General features: G+C 38.5%; 1 protein-coding gene across 2 annotated transcripts in view; it reads right to left on the reverse strand.

The window, feature by feature from the left end:
• cacna1g (calcium channel, voltage-dependent, T type, alpha 1G subunit) overlaps positions 1-20,952 on the reverse strand; it is a 279,098-nt gene that overhangs the window by 81,791 nt on the left and 176,355 nt on the right. The window contains exons 11-20 of one of the 2 annotated variants that reach the window (XM_066666011.1): positions 20,699-20,850; positions 19,868-20,053; positions 18,551-18,665; positions 17,448-17,603; positions 14,156-14,221; positions 10,865-10,958; positions 9,962-10,143; positions 8,200-8,670; positions 7,200-7,300; positions 4,626-4,749 (exon numbers count right to left, since the gene is read on the reverse strand). In XM_066666011.1, coding sequence (XP_066522108.1) covers positions 4,626-4,749; positions 7,200-7,300; positions 8,200-8,670; positions 9,962-10,143; positions 10,865-10,958; positions 14,156-14,221; positions 17,448-17,603; positions 18,551-18,665; positions 19,868-20,053; positions 20,699-20,850 — 1,647 coding nt within the window. The remainder of the gene's footprint in view (positions 1-4,625; positions 4,750-7,199; positions 7,301-8,199; positions 8,671-9,961; positions 10,144-10,864; positions 10,959-14,155; positions 14,222-17,447; positions 17,604-18,550; positions 18,666-19,867; positions 20,054-20,698; positions 20,851-20,952) is intronic. The other variant, XM_066666013.1, reaches the window with a different exon arrangement.

A 20,952-nucleotide genomic window follows, 5' to 3' on the forward strand; every position in this document is an offset into this window, starting at 1 on the left:
AATATATGAACCTCAATATATCTCCACATGCAATGAGCCGGGACAACCACAGAAGCCATAACCACTGGAACAGCCTTTAAATGACATCATTCCTGAGCTGGACTTCTATATGTTCTGATGACATAAAAGTTCAATGCACAAAACACCACAGATCCACTGTGAGCAATAACATCTCTACACTCTAATCATTCATGACATGAAATCGCACTAGAGGCAACCTCAAATGTTGATTATTGAAATATTTCTTTATAATTTTATTTCATCAAGTCAGGAACAACTTTACGGCTCATTTCATGCTGCCTGTATTGTCTTGATTTATATGTCGCCCCCTGCCATTAAACCTAGATGCTGCTGTTCATTTTAAAGCCACTTAACATTACAGACATGTTTGAGGGCTTGGCATTTGTTCTGAAATGTCTTCTAGCCAAAAAAATAATAATAATAAAAAATCAGGACTAAAATTTTTCCACAGGAAAGAAGCTTACTTTATAGCTGACCTACAAAAGAAAACATTTCTGTAAATCCTTCTGTAATCCTTACTTACACAGATGCTGGACATTATGTCTACCATGGAACAGTTTATTGACACAGTTTATCATATTTACTTAATATGTGACTGATTCTTCCTGTGTCAGTCTGATTGCATTCTTAAGACCATCATTTCACACAGAGATTACAGCATCACTTTTTTTCATTTAGACGTACACTCAATGCCCAAAAGTACTCAGACACCGATTATATGGATGATATATTGGTGAAATAAGCTACTTTAAAGCAACACTAGGTAGTATTCATTCATTCATTCATTGTCTGAAACTGCTTATCCAATTCAGGGTCGCGGTGGGGCCAGAGCCTACCCAGAATCACTGGGCGCAAGGCGGGAACACACCCTGGAGGAGGCACTAGGTAGTATTTTTACATTATATTCACAGCTTTAAAAGCAATGTGAGGCTTCACTGACCTAAAATAAGGAGAAATGCAGAAACTGCATTATGTAACTTTTGCAGATAGGAAGGAAACAACCCCCTCCCCCTTGAGGGGCAGGTTTGTAAAAGTAAATTATACTCTGCAACTGCAGGGGGAGCAAAAATACCTAATCTTTCCTTTAAGGTGCTCCCATTTTGGGCACTGATGTTCAACTTTGCACACACAACTTGCATAAAATTGTGAAATGAAAGAGAATACCTTTATTGGCCACTGTGCTTGCACACAGAGGATTTTGTTCTCAACATTTAACCCAAATTGAGCAGTGAATCACACATACACAATAGTGAACACTAGGGGGCAGTGAGCACACATGCCCAGGAAGAAGTTGGGGGTTAGGTGCCATGCTCAAAGGCACTTCAGTCATGACCTTCTGGCTCGGGGGATTGAACTAGTTACAAGCCCAGTTCCCTAACCACCCAGCAACGGCTGCCCCCACATCCAAATAGGATGCTCTGGAGCAGCTGAACATAAATTACCACACTAACTGTCATGTTAGGATTGGAAGGGTATAAAGTGCCCAGCATTGGACTGTGGAGCCCTGGAACTGTGTTGACATGAGCTAAGGGGCACTACCCAATGACTCTGAGATGAGGTGGCGAAACAATAATATTTACCATCAATACCTGAATTAACACCTGTTCTTGTGACTGAATGCCATAACATTTTCACAGAAATGTAGAACTGCTTCAATCAACCAAGAATAACAGGAGCTGAGGGTTAGCATAACCTTACTCTACTACCATTACAGTCACTGCCATTCACTGCTTCTTTTCAAACTACTGCTCATGCAATGTCATTGGACAGATCAACATGTGTGGAGGAGAACACTAACTACTCAGGGTTCTTTTTTTTGCTATCAGATGTCTGGATGAGCTCTTCTCAAAGCATGAGGGCCATCCTACCCACCCAGAGGGAGATCATCCAATGTTTAAAAAGTTTACTCAAGATTTTATTTAGCACAGCTAACTTTAATTCTAGTCCCGAACTAAAATTAGCTTAATTAGTCTCGCTCCAGGTGACTGTCTGTGAGGAGTTTGGTGTGTTCTCCCCGTGTCTGCGTGGGTTTCCTCCAGGTGCCCTGGTTTCCTCCCATGGCCCAAAAACAGACGTTGGTAGGTGGGTTGATGACTCAGAATAAATGAATGAATATTTTTAATTCTACTTTAGTCAGTATGAGTAAGCTACTCTACCCAGCACTGCTTACATTACAACCCTCTTGACTTTTAGAAATATACAATTTCACTTGCTCTCTGGATTGTTTTACACACACAAGTCCACTGAACAGAAGTGACTGTATTTATAAAACAACAGAAAGTCACTTCATTATAATACCTTTTTCTTTTGGAATGAGGTGAAGAAAAGGCCTACGTTTAAACTGCACTCTTGCCACTGAGCCATTTCTCAGGTTTTTAAGACAGCTCAACAACTGCACACATTTCACTGTGAATTTAATCATTATGTAGCTACATATATCTTTAAATGAGGTACTGTGTATGCTTGTCACACTGGAAATAAAACTCTGGTTAGGAGTCTGGTCTTTTCTCTTGCTATAATAGGAATTATATAAAAGGAATACATATTAAAAAAGAAAAAAAAATGACAGTGAGATGTACACAAATCCTCAACTTTCTCCTGGCAAAGCCGATGATATAATTAAGAATAAAATGGATAAACAACAGAATTGGTGGCTCCAATAAAGATAATAAGAATGAAATGAGGACTGAAAAGAGTTGATGCAATTCTCTCATTATATAACTGTCTATTTACACATTCTTTTAACCCTTTAAAACCAAGGCAAAGTGTGTCAAGGTAAAAAAAAGTGTATAGGTGTAAATCTGAATTAAAATAAATCTGACTATCTTTGGAATATTTGTAAAATAAAAATAAAAAATATGATCAATGTGTGTATGATATGTAAACATGATATATATGTTGTGAAAATGCTAAATGATCAGTTTCTTCAATAATCTATGTATTATTGTTAATAGAAGGTAATGTTGATAATATGAATGGGAATCTGTGTTCTGTATGCTTGTTTGTTTGTCTTTTTTTTACTCTAAGGACTAATTATGTCAAATATTTATGTTTTGGCCACAGTGCACTCTTTGCTCGACCATTAACTTAAATTACAAAGACAACAACTGGCTCATGAGCTTCATAATCATAAATGATTTAGACTGTGTTTATCATGCTAATTTTATATATATAGCAAACCTGTGCAAGTCCAATGCAAGTAATGTGAATATGCAAAGATATTTGTAGCCGCATGTAAATTACTTCATGAATTGCATTCTAATTCATACCTGATTTATACAATTTACTGATTATTTTACTTTCACACATTGAAGAGTTTGTAACTCATTCAAAACACCCAAGACAAAGCCCGTTTCTATACAGTTTTGATGAATGAAAAAGCATTGTTCTTTTTTTCTTAATGATGCTTGTTTATATGGAAAAAAGTTGTAAAGTCGCTGTCTTCTAGCACCATTATTATTTTTATACAATCACAAAAAAGTTTGTCATCTACTTTTGACATCTGGAGAGCTACACAAACACAATCCATATTAAAGCCTTTTAGCTGACAATGTCCACAACTCTGCCGACCTCTGCTTTCATCTCTTCTTTTCCACTGCTCAGCGTGTCAAGCGACAGCACGAGTAAACTGTCACAAGCAGTAAACAAGCAGAACTGATAATGAGAAGCAACTCTTTTAAGCTAGGCTCATCTCTCCTTGGGGTCTGAAAAGAAGCGAGAATGAGGAACGGAGTCTTTTCCACGAGTTCCCGCATAATCATTCCTTTAGCAAATGTGTCAAGTAATCAACTTTAATTCTCAGCAGGCTGAGACTCGGCAAATGCTGGACCCATTAAATTTCAAATTCAGTTTATGTTTTGTGAGGCGTAGGGTGCCTACAAAACACCTCCTGGAACCATTCAACTTTAATAATTACATCATTATGTAAGCTGGAAATTATAGTTAGCGGAAAATTGAGTACTTGCATTTTAATGCTTCAGTCAGGTTTCGGTGATGTGCTGAGAAGAGCATTTGGGATTGTGTGTGTTTAATTTTTTTAGCCTTTACCTGCTCTCCAGGCATTAATATTCTATGGGAAACTCCAGATTAGCTATGTAAATTTTGTATCCAAGCATTTGTTGACACCCTTCATAATCGGTGAATTCAGCTTCTTTATGGTGCACCTGCTGTGAACACTATGTATGTATAATTTGTATTAAAAAAACATTAAATAAAATTGAATGCTCTGAAGCAGTTATACACAAGCCCTAGGTCACCATGTCTAATAACAAGCAACAGTTAGGAGAGTATAAACCCCCATCCCAGTAGTGCACTGTGCAGTGATGGAGTCTAATACAACAACTTTGAGATGAGTTGGAGTGGTGTCTGTGATCCAGAACTAAACATAAATCATTACCTAGCCTCACTAATGTTCTAGTGGTTAAATGTCATCAGTTCCTCGCTGAATTGTTCCAACATCTACATGAAAGCCTTTTTACATTTAGCCATTTAGTATAACTACATACTTATCAATCAATGATGTTAAATGTAACTTCGCAATAATGTTGCGTGTATGGAACTAGATTTATTACTCAAATGTGTGTTTATGTTGAATGTGAACTCACAGCACTTTTTGGGTCAATCTTGGGCCTCTCCATAGCAATTGTGATGCAGTTGAGGAAGATAATAACAAGGACCACATGATCAAACATCTTGTGGGTGATGATCTTATTGCACGTCATACGAAATCTAAAAAACAAACCAAACACACAAGTACTTTACTGCAGATGGGTACAATATCAAACATGGATTCATTTACAGGAGTGTATAGTGGGCAAGCATGAATATTTTTACAAACTTCCAAAGTTCAGTCTGAGAACCTGGTCCAGACACTGGGGTTTTCAGATGTATTTTTTCCTAATCCACACTTGCTTTTCTCTTGTTTCTCAAAGATAATAGAATTGTTTCTTGGTCATGGTGGTTAGGAGATTTTCTCCTTTATTTACTTTTGTGCTTTATTCTACTTTTCAGTAACAGTACAATGTTTCTACACTATCCATTTTCTCAGCTCCACTCACCTTATATAAATGCACTTTGTAGTTTTGCAGACTGTAGTCTACCTGTTACTCTACATATGTTGTTATCCACTATTTTGACTTGTTCTTCGGGGGTCAGGATCCCCAAAAGACCACCACAGAGCAGGTATGATTTGGGTGATGGATTGTTCTCAGCGCTGCAGTGACACTCAAGTTGTGATGGAGTGTTAGTGTGAGTACAGTGGTCCTTTTTGGTCCACCTTGTAGGTGAAATAGGGAGAGTAGCTTATATTCTGCTGCACAGTTTGTGTTGGGCATCTTCTAGTCCTTCATCAGAGGTCACTGAACACTGCCCAGTCACTGCAGTGTTGAGAATGGTCCATGACCCTGTAATACCTGCTCTGTGAGGGTCTTTTGGATATCTTAACCATCAAAGAACAGGGTGAAAGGGGGCTAAAAATATTAAGCAGAGGAACAGCTAAACTTTGGTTTATACTTGCAGAACAAATTCCACCTGTGCAGCAGATCAAATGGACAAGAAGTATAGGAACAAGGTCATTGTAATGTTTTGACTGATTGGTGTGTAACCAATTTAGGTATATGCCCTGAATGATGTATATATTAATTGCTATTTTGATGGAAATTTAAATAAATGCAGCCCATCGCTGTAGAAGACCTAATTTATAAGCAATTCTGGTTTAAAATATTATGAATAAAAGATACATTAAGACACGTGTGTTTAGCCACAAGAGCTTCAGTGGAGCTGACTTGATGATTCCTATGATGAATAAATAAAGTTCAGGGTGCTTTAATGTCTTCCAAACTTGGCCTGATATTAAGGAATTCATGCACAGGAGGACAAGGCAACTCAGAAACGTTGTCATGCCAACCTCCTTCTCTTTGCTCCCATCTCTCGCTCTGTGAGAATGGCTGTGTTGGGCCAAAAAGAGAAGAAAGTCGACTAAGGCAACCCCTGATTCTTAGTAGTAAACATGCCCATCAAGGCTGTAGGTAGCAGTACAGAGTTTAGCTAAGATGATATATTCTCTCAAGTGTAACGGCATTGAAATTTCAATGCCTCCGTTTACTCAAAAAAAAAAAAAAAAAAAAGAGAGAGAAGTATCACTCTTAGTCTTTTACATGATCAATGACAAGGATTATATGATCCCTCAAGTATTTTCTGAAAAAGGAATAAATGAACAGTTTATTAGATTGGAAATGGAATAAGCTTTGCACTGTATAGTATAAGGTCTCATTAATAATGAATAATGCATATCTAAAAAGTTAAAGATAACACATAACAGCAGATATGCCTCAGTGATGAATTTCAATTAATAAATAAATAAAGTTCAGTATGATTTAATGTAGCAAATACCAGTTGTAGTTGTTTCTATAATGAGGAACTGTGGCTGTGGCAAGTAACATCACAGACTTAAACAAAGCAGATGGGTTCATCCCAGCTTAGGCAGGACCACCATATTGTATCAGTAAGAGGCCATGGACAAGACCTCTAATGATATATCAGCTAACTTCTATAAGTGGCTTTGTAATTTGCTCTGTGTAAGTATGTCTGTGAAATGCTAGAAATGTGTAATATAAGTCTAACTGTGGTCTACTGGATCCGCTGTGCAGAGTGTAAAGCTGCTGAATGAAGTACGGTCAGAAACTGCCTTACTTTTGGGTTCACTGAGAGAACAGTAGGAGTATTCGAGGTTGTTTGATGTTTAATTAGTAAAGCTTGGTAGAGAGTACCGTGCAATGCTGGTGTATTCTGCCATCTTCGTTCTCTTTAATAAATGCATTCTCATGAAATAAAATACGGGTAGTCACATATTTAAGAAGCCTGGGCAGGGGAGGGCAAGGCAGGGTAGTGGTCTGGTATGTGCTTGTGTGACAAGCTGAAAGCTCTGGGAGCTTCCTTGGCCCAAAAGTAGCACAGTGACGCACTGCCCTGGAGAACTGGATTCTACAACACTTAACTCTAATATTCAAGATGTTTCTGGTAGCCTGCATCATGCTGCAAGATGACATGTGTTAAACCAGACAGCCTTTTTAGATGCAAAGCACCTCAAGGCTCTTGTGATTTGAGTGAGTGAGTGACTGAAAATGCTCCAGAAGAGGTGCATTTAGTGTTTAGCAATGACACAGCATGTCAATCCTCACCTGGATTCTGGGGGAAACAAATACAGAGACCAGGTGTTCCTCTGCCGGCACCATTCTGGCTGCTTCCGCTCAAACCAACGATACAGACGTGCTCGTCGACTCTGTTCACAAAACAGAAAATAAGAGGTAAGGCCGGCCAATGCTTTCAAACATACTATATCACATTGCATTTGTACACCGGGTAAGATTCGGTATTTTTGCTCCTGGGCTTGCCCTTCAACTGCAGAAACAATTCATATTTACAGCACTGCCCTAAAAATAAAGGGAGAGGGAGAGAGATAGGGGTGTTTCCTACCCTCCTCCAAAATTTACATAGAGCAGTTTCTTCAAAGCTGAGCCCAGTGTAGCAACAGCAGAGGCTCTATTCTCCTTAGTACATTTCAGTGAAGCATCATAAAGTTTTAGAACTGTAAGGTAAAATACTACCTAGTGTTCCTTTAAAATCAATAATTATACATATTCTCATGTGATCCATATCAAAATGCATCTGCGTGTAGAATCATAAGCCTATTAAAAATTAAATATCTAGAACTGTCAGTAATTCCAAATGACAATATTCAATTCACTATGGGGAATTCTAAAAGGGAACTCTTCACTTTGGTATCCATGGATGTTTATAGACATTAATAACTTTACTCTGCTAGCCTGCTAGATAGTACATGAAAAAATAAATAACAATAACTACAAATAAACAAACAAATAAACAACCACACACCCATTTTGAAACTGAAATCAGACAAAGCTGTTATTCACAAAATTCATTTGAAAATTTCTTTTTAAAAAAATCCTTGCATTATAAAGTTTGCATGGTGTGCTGCACAGATCACTGAGGCAATCCTAGCTTACGACAAGTGTATACTTTCCCTCTGACCACTGTACTGTAATTGTAATTGGCCATTTTTTTAAAGCAGGTGCGATGCACATCTGGATAGTCTGTCAAAAGTATAGAACGCATGTTACCAATGTGAAATAAATATTATGTAGATGTAGCCATTCTCACCAGGTTTCCCTCTTCATCGCCATTGTCATCTTCACTGTGGTGGTCATCCAGTGAGAGCTGCGTATTGAGTCCTGTGGGGGAGCTCTTGCCATTGCTGAGCAGGTTTGGAGGACGTGTGCTATGGATGCTAGCCGAGCGGTGGAGGTAGGGTACCTGTAAAGTGTCCGGCGGTAAGTCAAAGGAGCTGCGGGTCTCCAGAGACTCCATACGCCTGTGCCGAGGCCGTTGGCTAAACGAATCTGTTCTGGAGAGAGAGGCATCGTCCCCCTCTGAAGCCCGTTCACCAGGTTTGCCCCCGTCCTCATCCGAGCTAGACTGACCATCTCCGGACAGCAGAGAGCGGCGTTCACCAGACTGGCGCTTCTGCTTCTTCAGACTGGGGGCTCGGCCAAGACTGTTCCAGCTGGACCTACGGCTGTTCCAGCTGCTTCCCGAGCTCCATGGGGCATGAGGGGAGCTGCGGGCACTCGACTGGAGGAGGAAAGGACAGTCCAGGTGAGGTGGGGTCAGTAAGTCACTGTGGTTACAAAGTTTTCTAATCATATGGGAATCATCAGAGGTAGGTAATTTTGATCCAGGAAAAAAGTATAAATCCTCCCCCAGATTTTATTCCAGCTGTCTGAACACCTCTGCTGCTGGTCTACCATACCACTGGAAAACTGTTTGAGGATACTGATATTTTTGATAGATGGTAATAAATATGTAAAGCAAGTCACACCAATATTATAATTTTAATATAATATTATATTATTAGAATAATGATTAAAGTAGGTTTGGTCCCCTTCAGGGTTTTAGTTCATGGCTACAGCCTTAACATGAAATGAAAAATTATCATTATACTGTTGTTCAGCTGTTAGGATGTAAGAGTATAATCTAAAATCAACTGAAAGTAATGGCAAGTTTTTTGACATGAACTAACATTTCAAGTCAACAAAGACATAGGAATGTATTTTGCAATACAATGCTATTTTAACAGCGGTCTAAATAGACGCCAAAACTTGTTTAGAAAGTGTCACACCAAATCTGACATCAATGTAAAAGTCTGACAAACCATTATCTGATGTGTTACTTTAATCGTTGCAAGATCCTTTGTTCCACAACCAAGAGTTTTGTTTAATACATTACAGGGTTTCTCTCAAATACTCCTCACTAAATCAGCCTCTTTTGGAGGTCCCTCACTTGAAGTATGCAAGTTTTGGCTTCAACAATACTGATGGATACTGAAGGTTTACAAAACAAGTGGATAAAATGTGTGAGGTTTGGCAAATTTTCATGACAGCACTTCCATAAATATTGTCCCAAATATTTACATGACACTGTGTGAAAAGAAAAGAAAAAAAAGGACACTGGTTTTTAATATGGTAACATCATATGCATGCTCCTGTGTAGTGTTGACTTGGATACTTTTCATTAACATAATTAAATACTATAATTTTCCCCACAATTCCTTTACGTGAAATAAAACCCCTTTGGATCTGTAAAAATGTTGAGAGTCTGTGTTCTGTTGCTTGTAAGCAATGTGGAGTGATAGAAGAAGAGTGAGAAATCCTACTGTGAATGCAACTCATACCTCTCCAAAATATGGTTGTGCTAAGATAAACCTCAGAAATACATCCTGATTAAAAACAATGCTCCCACATTAAAAAACAATTTAAAAAATTATTTTAAATATTTTTTCAAAATGTAATTTATGTCTTCTTTTCTTTTATTATTATTATTTTGAAATGATTTTTGTAAGTAGCAGAGAGCTGTGTGTACTGACCGGAGACTTGTCGTGGCCGTTGGGTTCCATGGACACATTGCTGCCTCTCCGAGACTCATGGCCTAGTGTGGGGTCTACGCCCCCTGAAATCTTGGGGACAGGCATAGGGGTGGCAGCAGTGTGTGTGATGAGAGGCGGCGTGAGACTGGCCTTCAGATCCACATGACCATTGATGGGCACAACTACAATCAGAGAGACAGGAGGAGGTAGTGTAGACCCACTCGACATCAACTCTCCAAAGAAAACATGACAGATAACTGCAAAATACATGAGCTATATTTCTTTACATCAATATTTCACCATGCCCTTAGCCCTTAGAAAAGAGTAGTTGCTCAAACAGAAAAGGAGAAGGAAAGTATCATAGCTCTTAGTTTGTCCTCCCACTGGACAATCACAATGGGGTCAATAGTGTGATGGGCTTTTTAAACTGTATGTTTTATATCACTATTTACATTGATTCTCATTCTTTAATCATTTAAAAATAACAACAAAATAAAAATAATGAAGTTTCTTTGGAGAGATGCTATGTAAGAACCAATTTTGAAAGCTTTCAGTGGATGATTTAAGCAACCATCCAGGTAAACGATATGTATAAACATAAGAACCCTCCTGAAATTTAAATAGATGGAAATGAAACTTTTTTAGGTGCCAAGCACTTCAGAATCAGGCATATATATCTTTCACTAACTCACATTTAACAGGCTTACAATTCTCTCCCTTAAGACCTCTCATTTTTATAGTGAGGTTATATAAAAATAGCTTTTTCTGTAGGTCCTATATGGCCTAAGTCACACCGCTAGTTTTGCATGGTGTCTCCAGAAGTTGTGTATGATGTACAAACTACAGATGTATTCTAGCTGAAGGTTGGTGGAACTGTAGTCATGTTTAGAAAAGGCAGCTCACCAGCAGAAGCTGACACATCTTTCTTGCTTCCATATATGTCATCCACGCTTGGCGCGTAGACGTCTGCCTCCGATGCTGACTTTGAGGCATCCCCCTTTATTACATGGACAAAAAGAACAGGTGTCAGTAGTAGACAGGACACAGATGGTATCTGGAGTTAGGGCAGTGTGGGCAGTACAGGGTCAAGAACAGGCAGGTCAGTGTGAGTTTGGCCTTCCCACTCCAGCAGCCCTCACACGTAGGCTGGAGGGTCACTGGTGTCCATGGGAGAGCCATCCTGGTCTGAGTAGTAGTCCACAACAATGTAGTGCCTGCATGCATGGACAATAACAGCCTGCAGTACCACTCTGAAACCTGAAGCTTCGTGCTTATCCTAGGACTAAATATTTGTCTGATGTATCATTCGCATGTATTTCTGAAAGGGTGATCTCATGATCAGACCATCTGTTTTATTTGTGTAAAGACAAATCCACATGGTGTTGAATGTGTGTGGGTTTTTGATATTTTCTTTTTTTTTTTTTTTCTTCCCCAGCCCACTGGAGGAGCAGCTTCACTAGAGCAGGCACGTCCAATAATCAGGCAGTAGAAATAAACACAGCTATTTTTACCAGGGGGCTCGTCTCTTTATTTTGCTCGTATCCCGCTCCCCCTCCAGTCTTGAGAAAAACCTGGTGTTTCAGTGTGGTCTAGCACAAAAAAAATGTCAACTCTGGGTGGTTTGTCAGAACAGAAGCACCGATTACACATCTCTCACTCTCTCGACCTCAAGCTGAAGCCAGGCCAAAGCAGAGAGCCTGGATTAGAGCACATCCTATTGTTTTGGAACTTTCAAAGCTTTAAAAATGACCTTCCAAGATGCATATGTCCATCTGGACACTGCCTGGTTTCAACCATGAAAAACAGCAGAAAACGATGCTGGAAAATTGATATCGTAATGAACTAACCAATTAACTGCAGAGTGGCCGTGAAACTGATGCCAAACTAATTATATTGCAATTCCTTTTCGGAATGCATTTCTCATACCTGCTGCTCTCTATGAAGCTTGAGCTGAGAGAGAGAGACAGTGGCAACTATTCGGACAAACCTTTCTAAACTACAAAAGGACAATGTCTCCCACTGGTTTCACTTTAGTACAATCCACTCCAGCACTTGGAGCGCTAAAGAGAAAGAACTCTGAATGGATGACGGGGAAGTCTAAGTCGAAAACCATTGGGATCATTGAAAGCATGTTGCTAAACACATCACAATAAAACAATAATTATTTCACAGCATGACTAAATCAAGGTACAGTGAACAGAATTTGTCGATACAGGAGAAACACAACATCACAAAGCTAAAAAAGATGGCAACAACATAAACAAGTAACTTTGAAAGTTGTTAAGGTTCTGGAACTCAGATCTATAAGACAATAAGGATTTGGGCCCACCCCACATGAAAGTCAAAACAACATAAGCACAGCTGTGATAGGTTGAACTCAGCACAGTGACACAGCAAACGGGTTTATACATCAGGCCCCTGCGTCCTGTTGGCCTCTGTGAGCTGTTAGCCTTTAGCTTTAGTGCCTCTCACCAACTCTTCTGTGTTTACTCACAGCATGCCCACTGCTAGGCCCAGGAGGCGGCTCAGGTGGCTGATGTTGAGTGGGTAGGGGGGAAACCCTGTCTGACCATGGCTCAGTTATCTGACCCCTCATTCCCACACGGCCTTTCTGAGCAGAGAGACAAGGCACAGCGGTAAGACAATAGCCCCAGAGATCACTGGAGCTACTAGAGTCTTTACTGACCTTGTCACTCTTCTGTATCTGGGAACATGAGTCTCTGTACATCAACTACAGCATGACCTTTACAAAATGACTGATATATATATATCTATACAAAGTGTCTCAAAAATAAGAACAGAAACCTAAGGAAAGATCCATATAAATATGATCCAATTTTAGACAAATGCTGTACAAGAAAGGTGAAACCTGTAAGGCCACCCCCACAGGTTTTGTCTATAACTGGATCACAGTCTTGGCATTTCCTTACTTTTGAGACATACTGTATCTATATATGTATATCTATGTCTGTCTCTATCTCTCTCTGTCTCTTTTTCTCTGTCATTAATGATCATATGCCCCTATATTATTAATTATTTGTATTTATTTGCTTGTTCTTTGCTTGTTTGTGTAATTATAACATACAATTGAATTTTTTGGGCAAAATCTCTATTGAGGATAATCTATGGTACCTCACCATCAGCCAAAATATATGTCAGGCCCTAGTGTCCATGCTCGGAAGTAATTTTAGCTCTCAATTTGTTACTGAAAAGTGTAAAAGACCAATGAAAACAAAGTGAAGTTTGATTTTTAATTAGTCCAAAGTCACTGGCAGCAGTAATAAGTGAATCCATTGGGACCTCACCTTCATTATAGACATAAACCAGAGGAATAACGATTCAATCACAAAAACAGGTCTTAATTTGAGGTGGAGGTACTCTGGGGAAAGATTTAGAAACCTGACCAGACTTGTTCAACTTTTAACAACAGGCAAGTCCTCACATGAACCGTGTTAATGGCTTTGTGTGAGAGATTTGGACTTTGCATTTGTTCAGGTGGATCAATGAAAGGTACAAGCTGCTCAGAGACAGATTCAACTGACTCGGCATGTAGCGCCAGCCACTCGTAATGACCTCCCACTGCACGTGTCACCTAGCACAGCTGCATAGATGGAACAAATGAACGAGATGTCCATAAAAAAAAGCAAAAAGAAAGATAAATCACAAAAAAAAACAGACTGAGTCTCCTCAACAGGGTCAAGAGCTGAGTGTGTTCACCAGTGCCCAGGCTCCAGTCTCAGAGTCTGATAATCTCAGTAGAACTTGAATTGAAGTCTTACAAATTATAGCTTGCAGGGGAAGCTATGATTGCAAACAGGAAGAACAGTAACAAGGCGAAACACTCCTGGATGTGGGAATGGTGCTTTAAAGCATCTTAAAGTGGAGTGATTTTGAAGTGCATTTAGAGTGACTTTCCCATTCCTTTCATTTGCTTTTGTTCGGTAGCCTGGCCGGCTTTGCCTGATTTCACTGTGGCTTTCCATAAGCCCAAACATGTCCTCGGCCAGATAAAATAAAGCTCTGCTAGGGTTCTGTACTTTGCCTGGGGGGTATCTAGCAAGTGAACCTGAAGAGGGACTTCTGAGTCGAATCTGCGTCTACAGAAAAAACAATCACAAGTGACATTGTCCACAAATGTCAGGGTCCTCCTGGTTAGTCTCACTGGGTTTAACATCATGCGGTAGTTCTACATACCCCTGAGTCTATTGGCAGCTGAATACAGCTTAGCTGGCCATGCATGTCCTCCCTCTTGGTCAATTCCTAAAGTGGAGATGTGTTAGGTTTTTACCACAGAGGGGAAAAGTTGTTGAAAAGATGGTACAACAGCACAGTGGTGGGCATGAAGAACTTGAGAATGAAATGGATGAGTTTGGTAACAGGCCACTGGATGTTTCAGACTTAATATACTTTTAGATATTTTCGGTGTATATGTTAAACCAGAGAAGTTAAATAACATCTAATATACCACCTGTACTGAACTTTTAACTGATGCCACATGTGGAAAAGCTATTTTACTATGATTTTAATTTAAGGAAATAAATACATTTATATAATAGTGCATGATGCTAAATAAATAAAGGAATAAATATAAATAATAAAAACAATAATAATAATAAAACCTTTTTTTAAACAGGTTGCATGAAATTATCTACATCCAGATATATGATTTGGAATAAGTATGTTATTCAAATTATATATCTGGATGTAGATTATTTCATTTCTTGCAAGCCTTGAATGTAAAAGAAAAAAAAAACTAATTTAAAGTGTCTTTTATGTGAGTGTATCGAAAAACTGCATTTTTGTCTTTTCTTTCTTTTTTTTTTAGTTGAAGATGATGGGAAATTTTCAGACATGAAGCTGTTCCATGTAAACTCAGTGAAAATGTAAATATTTGGCTCAATTATTTAAGTCAATTAAGCAATTAATCCATGTAATAACCAAGTTTTAATCAATCTACAAATTCACAAAGAAAATTGGTTAGATAGAGACAATAAACTGGATTACAACAGTGAAACATGTCAATATGGGTCAGCTCACAATCTCCATAAGTTTTAAATGTCTTTCGTCATCTAATTTATAGTAAGGCTGAGAGTAAATACACGACAACAAAATAAATATATCTCAGGAAAGCTGTAGCACTCACTGACAAGTTTCATTAGCTTTAGATCAACAAAGTGCTTGGATTCAATCAGGGAATGAGTCCGGAAATTGATATTACACGCTAGTGTAATTTAGATCACCTATTTGATATGATTGTGCAGAGTTATTTGCTGGAAGCAGCAGCCAAGGCATTGCGGAGCTGGCAGGGCTTTGGTCCAGGCCCTGCATCTCTCTGCTTAACATACCTCATTCATCTGATGGTTCCCTTGGCAACCATGACGCACAGCAAAGTTCGGCCAACTAAAAATAAACTCTCGCGTTTGAAGGAAAGGATGTGGGTTAAAAATTAAGCAAACAGCTTTAGGATGTACTAGTGGGGGTAAGGAGAACAGATTGAACAAGGAGCTAAAGCTCAAAACTCTCCTAGCACAAGAGCAACAGAGCAGAGAGGCAAAGCACTTCTGAATTTACTTACAGAGCTAAGGCAGGGAAAACAAGTGAGAGCTGGCCTTTGTTATTTATATTAGAGCTTTATTTTTGAAGGCTTCGAAGCAGCTAACATAATTTCCTCTAAACTGCCATTATGCAATGTGAAAGCTATTCCTGTCTGGCACACAAGCACGCAAAAGGCTACCAAGCATGCTCCCCTTTATAAAGCGGAGATGCTTTGAGGCCCAGCCATTACATATCTTTTCCTGAAACACGCTAGGTGCCTGATTTATCACAACATTTAACATTGTTTGCACAAGCAAGTTCAATGTCATGGGCAATGGATTGGAAAACTATAAGTGCCTTGACAAACAATTAGCTTTTAATTTTTTTAAAGCCCAGTCTCGCTCACCCTGCTTATCTCTGAATTCTGAAATCTTAAATGATTTAGGAAAAGGGTAAAGGATGTGACATCAGATTTTGAAGTTAACTTTAGAAACTGATTAGTCTCGCAAGCCACTATTCTGCTTAGCGTCAGAGAGTCTGGTGTGTTTTATCATTTACTGCGGTCAAGAACTAACCACTCTGAGGGAAACTGGATGTGTAAAACAGCCAATCACATATCATTCGTTTAGTGCAATATAGTACTAATCTGCCACTGGAGCAGTCTCTCTTCAGAATATTCCTTACTTTAGCTTGGATGCTTTTAGTTAAAACACACACACAAAAAAAAAACTAGCTGTAAATGATTCGACTGCAATTGGTTATTTTAAGATATTTTGCCTTCATATGTTTTATTCTGACTCAATTTTTTGTAATCTATATGTTTAAAAATAACCTTTATTTAAAAAAAACAAACTCTGGCCACATACTGGTTATGTATTTTATCTTATCATGGCATTCGATCTCGTTTGTTCCTTTCTTTGCATACGGCAGTCTATAAAGTAAATAAGACCAGTGCGATGAATAAATTCAATTCTTTGGCCCTAGAGTGAGTAAAGAATAAGACGTATGTTAAAATGGTTAACAGCCATCAGCTCAGCAATGTGATCAGTGTCTGGCTCCTGAAGAATTCTTTGCAGAAGTAGGCGGTTTTGCTTGGGCCAAGAATTTCTGCCTGGGCTTTAGTACCTCAAACCGAATATTTTCGAGTGAGTGCTATAGAGAACGGCTGAGAAATGATTCAGCAGGCGTGCTTTCCCTCTGCTCGGCAGTTAAACGTTAAAAATGTGCCCTTCATCGTTGGCTCTCCAAAGAGAGAAGATCAAAGCGTTTGTGTTTTTTCAGCTTGCAGAGAGAGGTGGTGTTCAATTAAAACAGTACGGGAGCCAGTTGGAGTCTCATTTTCAAAAAGACAACCCCCTCCGCCCAAAATGAAAAAAAAAAGAAGAATGATACATAGGTAGGGTGTTCATATCTTTTTGATTTATCCAGGGGGCTATCCTTTTCTTTCATTGTTTTCTTTCTGTCTGACAACCTGTCACTGAAGAACGGTTGCTATGCGTTGGGGCGATAAGTCGTAAGTTGCGTAAGAGAATGGAAAACGAGTGGAGATGGAGGAATGTGAGGCAAAAGCACTGAAAGAGAGAGAGAGAGAGAGAGAGAGAGAGAGAGAGAGAGAGAGAGAGAGAGAGAAAGAGAGAGAGAGAGATGTGCGTGGAGCTGACATGGAATTGATGTTAGCACACGATGCTCCCACAGTGAACACAGGAGTGAACAAGGAACTCATCACTGCCTGCTGAAAAATGTATACCATTAGACAAAAGTGGAGAGAGAGAGACAGAGAGACAGAGAAAGGTATAGCAATTGTGAGGGAAAAACAGACTTGAATCTGATCTTCTGGACAGACATGAATAGAATGAAAGACAGGCTGAGAAAAAGAAGACAGAAAGACAACAAAAAGCAATGGAGAACTGAGGGTAATCAAACGGGTTTGTGGTACATAAGGTAGTCCTACCTCTGTCTGGAAGCCCTCCACCAAGATAGCCACTAACAGGTTGAACAGGACGTAGTTCCCAAACGTCATTAGGGCGATGAAATATAAAGCAGCCACAGGAGAGGTGGAGGCCATGCCATTGTACAGCACCTTATTCCAGTCCTCCTGAGTGAGGATCTAATGGCAAGTTGAAATGTTGCATCATATCATTAGACTATTGACATTGCATTAAATTCATCATTACACTATTAAAACTATAGCATTATGCAGAAATAGCCATTAATTTGTGTCTCACTGAATAGACAGAAAATACAAGCTATTCAATTTTGATCAACTGGATAAAATCTGAATTTATTTGGATATCAGTGTCTATCTGAAAAATACACAGATGATTTAAAAACACATTTAAAATATTTTTTTATCCAAGGTTCAGTCTATGAAGTTGGTTATAGTTTCTGCTTCCCATAGTCCAAGGACATAACGATAATATTAATCATTTGTAACTTTTAATTTGTAATTTATTTATTGTTTGGTCCATTTACTTTCTCAGAAATGGCTTCTGAACAGATAAATATGCTTTCAGACCCATATAACTTTCCTATCTTCAACTATCTTTTGAAAAAGAGGTATTTTGTAATCAAAGGTCATTGAAACTGAATATTAAAATAGGAATTGTGGTCTGAATGGCACTGGAGCTATGTTACCCTCCCATTAACAAGTAATGTAAACTTATGGTCCCCAATTACGATGGTGCTATCTAAATAATCACACACATGCCAATAACCACACTGAGTTGATCACAAACTGAAATCTGATACCACACAGAATACCATTATCTATAAAAACTGACAAAGGTTCCAGTCTACAAGATGGCTGCCATTACAGATTTTACAGACCAAACTTTTCAAAGGCTAAACAGTTTTGCCATGTGGTTTACATTATGCTAATTAGTGCAATACGTTTCTGAAACTTGTTAATTACATTAGCTTCATAGCTCCAGCACATAATTAAACAGGCAAAAATCAAACACAACCATGTATGGCATGTATGTGGCAACAAATACACGCAATTTCACTTTTATATTAGTTTACAATACTGACATTTTGATCGTGTAGGAGACTTGCCTGAAACACTGTGACAATGGCCCAAAGCAAGGAGTCAAAATTCTTGCGGTCTGGCATTGTGTCTCCGTCTCTCTCAGAACCAAACTTACAACCAAAGAGATGCATCCCTAGAATACTGTTATGAGACAGAGCAACATTATTTCAGCTGGTTAGCAATACCAGCTTCATACAACTTCATATTCAAAAGTGTTTAGAGTTACACATTTACAGTTGAAGACATGGGTCAATATTACAGACACATCTCTCAGAACTCTAAAATCTAAAAGTTATCATGATTTTGTCAGGTAAAATTAAATTTAGAACAATATCTAGAATAACAGTTCCTAATGTTAACTACATTTCCAAAACATATTAGCATTACGGACTAATTCTAACCTGACCAATCTGAACATGTACTGTCCTTAATGGTGTCCTAATTTCTATTTCCACTGTTAGCCACTCTATTCTGTTGTACGCTAAAACAGACAAGTGGTGTTTTATTAGAAATTTGTGAAAAACTTCACTTGACCTTGTAAGTTCGAACTTCAAAGGGGAAATGTCTAAAATACAATCATAGTCTGATACTTGCAATACACAAAATGTGTTTAAGCTTCTATTAACATGAAAGCAGTAGATTGCTTTTATTGGAACATTAAGTGTTTAAAACCTCCCCTCAAATGTGCAGGCCGAGGCCTCTAGGCATGTTCATTCACTAGCATGCAATTGAATCTAGTTCAGCTAAACTGGTTTCAATGTGCTGTTATAAGCTCTTGAAATATGAAAAGACTTTTGGTAACATGCTGCAGTAGTTGTATAAGAACAGAAAATAAGTTATCAAAAATATTAGTTTAGAAATTAGTAAAAGTAAATTAGTAAAATTAGAATTAGAATTAGTAATCTCAGCTGTTGCTGGAGTATTATTCACTTGAATCTAATCTTAAATCTAGTAATATATTTTAGCCACAACTCTTGAATAGTAACAACACAGAGACTTCTGGATATAATACAACTTACAAATGACATGTTATACATCTAACAAACATTTCATATCTGCTTGTGTATAATGTCATCCGTTCATAAACACAAAGACTGGGCATTCATCAGATATTAAGCCTACCATCGTAGACATATCTACACTGTAAACTAAGAACAACAAGACGTGAAGATTCAACAAAACATGCAATTTGACCAAGGGCGTGCAAATGTTTGTATACCACTGTGTAACTCTTGCACTATAAGAATTGCACTATGCATGCATTACAATGGTATTTAAATTTAAATAAACTGTGAAAGTGTTTTTCCATTATGTTCAGGTGAAGATATGATTTTTCTTTTTACCTGAAAATGAAGATAAAGAGCATGAGGAGCATGCAGAAAGTGGCCACATTGTCCATGGTCTTCATCAGCACCACCAGCTGTCTCTGCAGAGCTGGCATGAAGCGTACCAGCTTCAAAACCCGCATCAGCCTAAAGGTTCTCAGCACTGAAAGACCACCTCCTTGCTGACCCACAATCTCCCACACACTGCAGCACACATACACACAGGTTTGTTTTATACATTGTCAGGACTTGATATCACAAATCTAATATCTGTCACTGTCAGAAAAAAAGTTTATTTATCTTCATCTGTCTCCAAGATTTGTGCTATTTCCTTACCCTCATAAATTTTGGAAATACAAGGTTTTTATTCCAGTTGGGATTAAAAACCCAACTGATCCCAATGATTGGGAATCATTTTTGGAAAATTGAACATAAGGCTTCTCTGATGTGCTCTGGTTAAAAAATACTACACAAAAACCTTCAAACTTTAGGATTGATTTATAATTCTGATGAAATTTAATATCCTTTTGAGAAATGGTTTGGTAGCTAGGATAAACAGTATTATCTTAAAACCTCAGGGACTTTATATATATGTGAGGCAAATGCAATAGTGTCATAGCGTCATAAACAGAAGAATATGAATTTGCAATTGTCATCCTGACAGCTGACAGTCATCTGGCTGAGCAGCTAGCAGATGTCACATCACTCCGTAATGTCTGCAATTTGTCAGAGTGCCACTATTGCAAGGTAACTGCCAGAGTGCATCAGAATAATGAAGACGAACATGAAGAAATGATAGCCCCTTGGTGATGTGCTGATTGAGTGTTTCTAAACCGAGGCGCATTTTACCTGATCACCACAATGATGCCGTCGAAAATGTTGTAAGGGTTCTTTATGTAGCCAAAAGGGCCATATACCAACAGCTTCAGGAGCATCTCCAGGGCAAACAGGCTGGTAAAGACAATATTACTGATCTCCAAGGCGTTGGTCAACTCCTCTGGCTGGTGGAGAGAATAAGACACAAAGGCACAAGGTTAAAAAGACAACAAGATTAAATGATTCAGATAGTCACCTCCATATCAAATTTTACAAAACAATTTCAA

The sequence above is a fragment of the Hoplias malabaricus genome, chromosome 3 (assembly GCF_029633855.1).
Source record: "Hoplias malabaricus isolate fHopMal1 chromosome 3, fHopMal1.hap1, whole genome shotgun sequence".
NCBI lineage: Eukaryota > Metazoa > Chordata > Actinopteri > Characiformes > Erythrinidae > Hoplias > Hoplias malabaricus.